Source organism: Seriola lalandi, unplaced genomic scaffold (assembly GCF_002814215.2).
Source record: "Seriola lalandi dorsalis isolate HSWRI2012SDOR001 ecotype SW California unplaced genomic scaffold, Sedor1 jcf7180002054744, whole genome shotgun sequence".
Lineage (NCBI taxonomy): Eukaryota > Metazoa > Chordata > Actinopteri > Carangiformes > Carangidae > Seriola > Seriola lalandi.
The window spans coordinates 219,827-229,497 of NW_019525297.1; the positions used below are offsets into that span (position 1 = coordinate 219,827).

The 9,671-nt window shown below is 42.6% G+C and overlaps 1 protein-coding gene across 2 annotated transcripts in view; it reads right to left on the bottom strand.

Moving 5' to 3' along the window:
• Positions 1-9,671, bottom strand: part of dync1i2a (dynein, cytoplasmic 1, intermediate chain 2a) — a 21,373-nt gene that overhangs the window by 993 nt on the left and 10,709 nt on the right. For both annotated transcript variants that reach the window (XM_023424582.2, XM_023424580.2), the window contains 10 exons: positions 8,057-8,143; positions 7,674-7,836; positions 7,482-7,581; positions 6,538-6,663; positions 3,869-4,015; positions 3,673-3,786; positions 2,993-3,126; positions 1,795-1,939; positions 528-668; positions 225-350 (listed from right to left, as the gene is read on the bottom strand). In XM_023424582.2, the coding sequence (XP_023280350.1) occupies positions 225-350; positions 528-668; positions 1,795-1,939; positions 2,993-3,126; positions 3,673-3,786; positions 3,869-4,015; positions 6,538-6,663; positions 7,482-7,581; positions 7,674-7,836; positions 8,057-8,143 (1,283 nt within the window). The remainder of the gene's footprint in view (positions 1-224; positions 351-527; positions 669-1,794; positions 1,940-2,992; positions 3,127-3,672; positions 3,787-3,868; positions 4,016-6,537; positions 6,664-7,481; positions 7,582-7,673; positions 7,837-8,056; positions 8,144-9,671) is intronic.

Below are 9,671 nucleotides of genomic sequence, written 5' to 3' on the forward strand. Positions count from 1 at the left end.
TTCTGAGATCACACGTAAAGTGTAAACATTTGTATTTTTTGTTAAATCCTTAAGATCTTCTTAAAAAATCTCAGTAAGGTGAACTGCCCGTAGTTGTGCAATTAATCACTAAAGGAGAAATTATAGCAGGTACGAGCCTGAATCACATCTGCAACAACACACCTAAGTGACAGAACAGATCAATCAGAAAATGAGTGGTAAAAAGCAGAGTCATGCCTACTCACCTCTCCCACATCATACACAAGAACTCGTCCATCAGAGTCTCCCACAGCGATTTCTCTGCCAGAATGAGCCCATCTGACCCTGTTGAGGGCTGGGTTACCCTCTACTGTGACGCTGGCAGTGGGGACCTAAAACAATAACACGGTAGAGAAACAATCAGAGGAATGGGAACATGCTCTGCTACCTCTTAAGTGCATCATCTGTAATTAAGATTTGAGTGTGCCTCTCTTACTAGATACACAAAATTCTTGTTTCCTTTTAAGGGGTCACAGAAAACGTGCATACTTTTAAGTAGACTACATCACCTCAGTGTCATTGTTGAGGTTCCACAGGTCCAGATGTCCAACTCCATCCACACAAGCAAACAGAGCAGGGTGAGTCGGAGACCACATGACATCATACACGTAATCCGAGTTATCTTCAAATGAGTACAGGGGCTTGTTGTTCTGCAGATTAAAAGAGACATTATTTTAATCATTGTATTTAAAAAGAATTCAGTTGTTGCTGCACAGGTACCACCATGTGTTATATAAACATGCTCAAATGTGCTAAATGAATACAAAATTTGATGTTGTTTATTTTGTATTTTTAACAACACTGTTTCGTCATTCCTGTCAACGTTCCTTTGCTTTAGACACATTAGTCATGAGGCTCTAAGGTTGGTCAGTTAATGGATCCACCACTTTGGTCCAGAGTGTCTCAAAAATATTTAATGGATTGGCAAATAATTCCTGTTGCACACTGGACGTATTGTATATTTGTCAGATATTTAGCTTCATGACTAAATACAAGCAAAACTAGTGGCATTCCCATTAGTGGCTGTGTTAGCCATTGCTAAACTAAGATAATAAACATGGTTTTAACACTGCTGAACGTTAGCATGTTACCAGCGGCTGTGGTCCACAGCAGAAAGGGAGTGTAAACCTGCTTAAATGGAGTACAGGCAGCGTGAGGCAGTATGAGCTTGAATATCTATAAGCTAATATTCAAACAGTATATGTGTATGATATACATCCATGATCCATTTCCCTAATTGTGTCCTGATTTCTCTCCTCTCTCTTCGGTTTAAGGTGCAAGGAAACGATGGATAAGTGGTCAGCACTCTTTAATCTGTTATCTAGTAATATTAGTAGTAGTGGTATTGCATAAACCAATGTCATGTACTGTTCATACAATCAGGGCATAATTACCACTGATAACACTTAAGTATGGTTACCTTGAAACCATCATTTTTTTTTTTTTTTTTTTTTACAACTGCGAAGGATAAAAACAAACTTTGAACCTGAACTTTTATCTGTGTTTCAAGTTGGTCTCATAGAGTTGCTCACATTATTTAGCCTTGTAAAATTAGAGACATTACTTTTGGGTAAACAGGATTCATTACAGTAACTCTTTTGGTTGTCAGGACTCCTGACTCACAGTTTAATCGATATACTTTTAACTGAAGTATATGACAGGCAAATAAACAAAACCATTATCGTCCTGAACTCTTTGCTACACACAGAGGGCTCTTTTCAACCAGACAAAATTAACTTTGCTCAAATCTCATTGTGCCTTAGATCTTGCTCGTACCTTGGTGCTCCACAGCTTAACAGTCCAGTCGAAAGAGGAGGTAACAAAAAGGTGGGAGAAGTCCAGGGGCCCTGCAGCTGTGTGGCAGTTGATCCCTGTGATGGGCCCGTGATGGCCCTCAAACATCTCACTAATGCCCGCTTTGCTGTGGAGCACACAGATGATGGGGGGAGTAAGAGCAAACGTACTGACAGATTACAATGAGCATGACAAATTTCATTTTTAAAAGCAGCAGATGTTGAGTAATGACCTTCAGTTGTAATGATGTTTGAATATGCATTTATGTACATGGCATGAAGGAAACACAATGAAAATTCAAAAGATTAACAGTTTGTACTTGTGCTTTTTAATCATCTGGCCATTACATTAAGCATGAAAGAAAGCAACAGGCACTGACGGACCTCTGCTGGATATATTCACATTAATCATTTACTTATATCATGTGATTACCAGCAGGGTGGCAAAAGAGCCTGCAACCCCTCAACCACATGTTGCAGAGCTGTTACCAACTGAGGCTCTGATAATTAACGAAGAGAGGTAAATACTCAGCATGAGTGATGCTTATGCATTATTAACTGCGATGAGAGTATCATACCATTGTAAATGAGGTGGAAAATTATTCCCCCAATTACAGAGGTGATTCTGCTGTGCGAAACCTAGCAGCTATCCCCTCTCTGTGGTCTCTGGGCATACTGCAGGACATTTAGTATGGAGCTAACACGCTACTCAGTGGCAGCTCTGATTTAAGCCACATTTCACTGCTGAGGACTATCCACTGTGAGAGGAGCTCCAGTCTCTTAAATGAGAACATTGTGGGATGAACTGCAGTTTTAATTCTCCCCGGGACGACCGACTGTAAACAAACTCTCTCACCCAGAGACACATACTCGAAAGAAAAAAAAAAAAAAAAAAAAAAAAAAGGACAGGGAAAAAATGATTTGTTTCCCCTGCATGTGTGCCCTGTTTATGTTGAACGACCTTTACAAACACAACTGACAAGTGGAAAAGAAAAACAGGATGACTGGGCAGGAGTGAAACCTCAAACAGCAGGAGATCAAGTGTTGGATTTGCGTTGCACGGGGAAGTGAGTGGGCTATATTTATTTGACACATGGTCCTAGGTGGGCCTAACAAGACGCCTTAGTTTCCTGGCGGTCTTCGGGAGGGACACTGGGGACCGCGGTTGCTTATGAACGCACCTTCCATGACGACACGACATGTAGACAGAGCCGTCCTCGCTGCCCACCACGAAATTGTTGACATCTCCGAGAGGGAAAGACATGGAGGTGACAGCTACAGCTTTGGACTGCTTGAACACCAGCTCCATGCTGTCCTGTGGAGGGGAGGGAACATGGAACAACATCCATAACAAGCTCCCTGCTCAGGCTTTATGTTAACACACACTCTGCCAAGCACAACCTATAAAAATCACTTGACAGTTTATTAATGCATAATCTAAATTCAACTAGCACTTTATAAAAAATTGACGTCTGACATCAAGGTCTTGGCAGCACGGATGAAATGACACAGCTAGCAAAGTTAATTTCCTTGAAAGTGAAAAATGAGTTGTAGAAGAAATGAGGGTAAAGCCGGGGGAAATACCAAACTGGAATGCTAAAACGAAGGAGTTCAGCCAAAATGTTTGACATTTAGCATGAACGGGAAGGGACAGGAAGTGTGTGGAATGTGAAAGTGAAGAGACAGAAAGTACACAAAATGTAAAAACTAAGCTCCGCTCTTTAAAACGGGACGAATAATTAACATAGCAATTAAACTTTATGGTGAAATCTTTAATCCTAAGTCGTTTATGTCATTCAGAAATACTCCTCTGACCAACCATGAATAAAAAACACCCACACACAAACAGTAAACATGTTACCTGTGGCTGTGAAAGCATGTCCAGACTCCAGGAGCACATCTTTCCATCAGTGGAGATGCTAATCAAGTTGTGGGCGTTCTGGGTGCCAACCACATTCACACAGTAAACTGGGTGCTGCAAAGAGAAGGGGGGAGAAATTTTATTTTTCTGCTGCATTTAAATTAAGTGTGATTCCACTGTCAGTTGTTTACTGTACCGTATGCGCTGCTGCAGACAGGGGTGTCCTCTGCACCGGGGTTCTCTTGTTGCTCCTGTTGTCCCACAGTACGATCTGTCCTGAATATGTGCCCCCCACCACAACGTTAGGGTGGAACTTGGCAAATGCAGCCGACATAACAGCAGACTGTCAGAAAGAGGAAAAAGTGGAGAAAGGAATAGGCAATATTTATTTTCTCTGGTAATGAAAAAGTATATATTTGCAGTGACACAGCCTGGTGACAAGTCTCGAGTCATGTGCCGTCACACCAGGTCCAATCAAACAAAATGTATCTATGCCCATGTTACACATGTCCACCTTCAAGAACAAAGCTCAATCCTGTGTGACAGAGCTGGTCAGTATGGCTTAAAAAAATCTCTCAGTCTTTTAAATTCTTTTGACATTATACAAAGTTCATCATGATATTCATGTATTTTGTGTAAAAAAAAAACCAAAAAAAAACATCATGGCCACTTTTACATGGTGAAGAGGGAGCGGCGCCGTAAGGCAAAGCTATCAGTTTATCAGTTGATGACCTTCACCTATGGTCATGAACTCTGGGTAGTGACTGAAAGAATGAGATTGTGGTTGCAAGCGGATGAAATGAATTTCCTCTGCAGGCTGGCTGGGCAGGTTAAGGAGCTCTGACTGTCTGAGGGATTTTGGAGTAAAGCCGCTGCTCCTTCACGTCAGAAGGAGCCAGCTGTGGTGGTTTGGGCATCTGATTAGGAAGCCTCCTGGGCACCCCAGGGCAGACCCAGAACACACTGGAGAGATTATACATCTCATCTGGTCTGGGAACGCTGCAGGATCCCCCAGGAGGAGCTGGAAAACGTTGCTGGGGAGAGGGATGTCTGGGCTGCCTTGGTTAACTTGTTCCCACTACAATGGATGGATGGATGGATGATCATTTTGGAGAGTTAAAAAGAAACCAGATCCAAATGTCTTAGTTGAAAGGCAGTACTGCAAAGTCCAGTGATATATGCTCTAAATAGTTTTGAACCTATTTTGAGCGTCATTTCACTGTTGACTTAAGCCGTTTTTTAAATGTCTTTTCAGCGGTCACTTTGTAGTTATTCTTCAATTTACAGTTTTGAAAATCCATAATGAATATGAATTTTTATATAGTAAATTAAATTCCCCCAAAATAGTGTTTTGTTTTGTTATTTTTCTGGCCCTTTTTTGCCTTCATTTTGACAGCCGCACTGAGAGAGACAGAAAAGTCAGCGAGAGAGAGAGCGAGGGGATGACATGCAGCAAAGGGCCACGGGTCGGATCTGAGCTGGGGCCGCTGCGGTCAGGACCAAGCCCCCGCCCCCCCCATGTGGCACGCGCTCCACCAGGTGAGCCACTGTGGAGCCCCCAAAAACAGTTAATTAGTTTCAAGACCAGATGCTGCTTACACATGAATGCATCAGTGATAATAATCCAATATTCTAAGACAAGAAAGGCACTCAGAGCGTAAATCTCCACCAAGGCCAACGTCAAACAACTTACACCACACTTGGGAGAAAAAAATTCAAAATCATAGTTAATGATCTGGATCTGTCCCAAAAATCAATGAGCTCTTCCCTGGTCCACGACCCATCCTTCTACCAAGTTCAGTACAAATCAGTTCAGTACTTTTTGTGTTATCCTGCTGACAAACAAACAAACATGGGTAAAAACATAACCTCCTTGGCAGAGGTAATAATAACTCTATTTTCCACTGATGTAATTGACCACAAGGCAGAACTGTATTAAATCACTGACTGGCAAACTGGCTGCAAAATACTGCAAAGCTTTATATCAGCAACACTTGAAATCTTTAAAGTTGCCAGTAATCAAAATATGGAAAACATCAAGTTGAATCTGTTGTTCTCCTGCTTTATCTCAAAAGTTAAAGAACTGTTCATGTGTGCATCTGTGCATGTTCGCTCTTTTCCAAATCAACAGGTCAACAGGATTCATTATTAATTTTTGGATTATGACTTGATTCATGAATTTTATTACTGGTTTTCATGTGCCTACATGGCATCTCTGCTCCACCTACCACAATCTTAACTCAATATTTTATCTTAAGGGATTTCTTTTTTTAAACAGAAATTGTGAAGCCTTGTGGAGGAAACTTTCATTTCGATCCAACTTGGAGGCACAAAGAAAATTACCTTCACACTTCTGTTCAGTTTTATTCATCTGAGCAGTACGCCTGCATCTACATCCGCTCTGGAGGCAACAACATGTGGTTCTACTCAGCTTGTCTTGCTGAAGGAGCCTCAGGGTAGGCATTATAATAAGCCTGGGCAGAATGGAGGAGCTCTGCTGCTCTCCCTGCTAGCTCGTCTGAACACAGGGCCCTTGTTTAGATGCACATGATAACTAGCCCTGCCCCACACACTTAATCCTGCTGCAGTGCTCGGATTCCATTCAACTCCTGCACCACAGGTCTTCTCCGGCGCCTCATGAACATGTGTTTGTGGATAGATGTGGTGAAGGTGGATGCCAGCACGGTGAACTCACAATGTGGATGAAGGCAGGAGGGGTGAGGGGTGGGGGGGATTAGGAGGGAGGAGAGAGGGTGAGCAAACAGGGGTTGGTTGGTGGTGCTCCACGTGTGTCATGGAAGAAGCCACCCATGAGGACGAGGGGAGGAGCGGGAGGAAGAAGCAGAGAAGCGTTGCTTTAGGTACCTGACAATGGAAGACGTACTCCGGTGTTGCCTTCTTGTACTTCATGTTCCAGACTAACGCTACCCCATCTGGCTCGTGAGGAGCGTCCTCGTTGTTGTTGTATGAGGCAACCAGGAGTTCAGGATACTGGTGACAGAAGAAAAAAGAAAAAAGAAAGAAAAATCAGCCCAAATGAATGTCAGGGGGAGGCAGACATGCCCCCCAGGCTCCATGTGGACAAGCCTCGTTTGCTGCTGAATGCCTTAAAGACTGAGTAAATCTTTCCTCAAGATTTATGGCTTGTTTAAGTCGCCCAACCCCCTAAAAACTTTGGTAAATTATGTTTTTATTTCCTTTAATAATTTTAACCAAAACTTACACTCCTGAAAGCGCTCAGGAGAACACCACAGTACACTAAAACACAGCAGCTCTTTGAGAATCTTTTCAAATTTAAGCCGACTGAAGTGCAGAGAATGAATACAGAAAGACTATCAGGATGTAATCAAATCATTACCCTCTGCTACTTCTAATGCTTGATCTGAGATTTACAGTCTGAATACATAATTTCAAATAACCAGGGTTTGGATATCGCTCTGAGCAAGTGAATACTGTGAACAAAGGGCTGGTGTTCAATCACTGTCAAAAGTCATTGCAGAATGATGCATTAAATGACCTTGGACACTAGAGGAAACAAATCATTATGGCCTCTAACTAAGTGACAATTTGTGTGGGACATAACTTACTTTTTTCCCTAAGGGACTTGTGGCTAAAAGTAAATGCTGTCAAACTCAAGCTATGTAATCATAAAGCATTATGGCTGCACAAGTCTAAGTTGTTTTAACAGCCATTTAGCAACTACTTCCATTTTAGCACAAAAAAACAATAAATTCATTGTTAAAATTGACATATTTTTTCTTAAAAGTGTCTTGTGTTTAATTATGAAAGAGCGGTAAAAAGAAAATTACCTGGGGGGACCAGTCGAGGCAGGTGACGACACGATGTTTGGACCAACGCTCATCCATGAACTGCCTGTTGAGGGAGAGCTTTGCTCCAGCCTGGATTTCACTGGGGAAAAACAAAGCACCGCAAATCAATAAAAACACTTCTTCAAAAACCAATTACAAGTTCTTTAACAACACTAGCTGTCCAATTATTACCCCTCCTTCTCCTCCAGGTCACGGCCACTGTAGTCAAAGAAGAGGTCCACATGCTCTGATAGAGCCCGCTCAATAATGCGAGTGCTGTGGTCAAAGAAATTCACAAACTCCTCTGAGTGCAGGATCTGGAGTTTTTCCTCCTCTGTTAGCTCATGGGGGGGTGCTATACAGAGAAAAAAAAAAAAAACACACAGTGAGATGTAGTGAAGATTTCTGCTGCTCACGGCCGTTATGATATGTGATTCACTGCTTTACAGGAACAGAAACCTCTTTGTACTGTGAATCAACTATTATATGTGAAATTGTAAAATTCCTACAAGAAGTGAAGGGGCACAATTTCAGCCGAGTATGTCAATTATAAATGGTCACTGGTGGTGAAGTACCTTCTTCCTCCTCATTCTGGTCCGGTTTCTCAGTCGGAGTCTCGGCTACTGGTTGAGGAGGAGCAATTTCTTCCTCTTCTTCTTCCTCTGTGGATCAAAAAGTGAACCCTGTTAAACACTGGAAAATACACTGAGCTATGTTGTATAAACTAAATCTCTCAATCAACATATTATTGTGTAAATCATTTGGTTTATGATATCTGTGTTGTCACATCCCCAGACATAAGCAGAGATTAAAACCAAATTCAAAATAACAACTTCCGCCAAACAGATGATCATGCCTCCATACAGACATTTCATACATTTTTTGGTCACTACATCTTCCATCTCTATTATTTTCTTCTTTCAATAAAAGCTTCACCCAGTGATTATGGGCATGGCAATAGACAGATTTTGTATCTCTGCCTTGCATTTGTTTGGTTTGTCAGCACAATGTCGCCTTTCAAAAAGAACCTGCTGCTCTAAAGCAGGGAAGTTTGTCATTTGTGTTAAAGGGACACAGCTCAGCGGGTGTCTTGTTGTCATAGGGACCCCTGTCTTTCCCAACTGTTAATGAGACTCAAACCATTCAATAGAGAGTTGAGTTGTCAGTGTAGCTGTTTCCTCTGTGTCCCAGTAGCAGGTTGCCCCCTTCTAGGCCACGGGGCAGCGGGGCAGAGGGTGTGGAGCAGCTGCCCGGGCCCGTCCTATTGGTCTGGCCAGATGACGGCATGGTGCAAAAGCAGATGGTGATGCTGGGATTGTCTTGTGCTCTTCAGAGGTGGCATGGGGATGGCACAGAGGTTTTCCGCCTGATTGCCCCGAGACAAGCTTCTCCCTGAACGGCAAGCCTATGCAATTACCATCCTAGCAGGAGGTCCTGCAACTCCTATTCAACCTCAGAGAATGTACAACAAAATACAGGCCAGACCAGCTGGCAAACTGCACACCGGTTCTACCTCAAAGGAGATGAACATGCTTTTTCAAAACACATCTCTTAGAGACAGTATATAGCTTATGCTTTCAATGTAAAAAATAGTAGCAAAAGCAGGACAAAACAGATTCATGAGGAGAGGGGAAATACTCGTCTGGTTCCTGTAGGCATTTATCTTGATATGAACCTTATAGTTAATCTAGGATGACAGCACCACATGCCAGAATTTCCTTCCTACTGAGATAATCTAAATGATAATGTCATCTGTCACTTTGTCCATAAAGTGATTTATCCCCTTTCTCAGATGGAGGTTTGGGGAAGAAGGTTATTGGGTGCACTGATGAGTTTACAGAACTGGGTTGATGACACAAGCCATTTCAATGTACGGCCATACTCTGCAACCAACAGGAGAAGGTTAAAATCTTTCCTTTCAAGGGCCTCAATCAGGCTTAAAGGAAAACAGTAATCACTGTCTTTCAGCTAGTCCCGGCCGTGCTCGTCAGCCCTTTCCGTGGTGAGGCAGCCAGAGCAATCAACCTGCCAGGCATTAGGAGCGGATAGACAATCTGAAAATAAAGGGTATAATGCACCTGCCAGCCAAAATGGCCATTTGGAGAAAAGCTAGTGATCCTGGTGACCCCGCTGGGGATGTGTAGGGGGGCAGTAGCGCCTAGCGAGGGTGGGTGATGGAGGAAAAAGAGA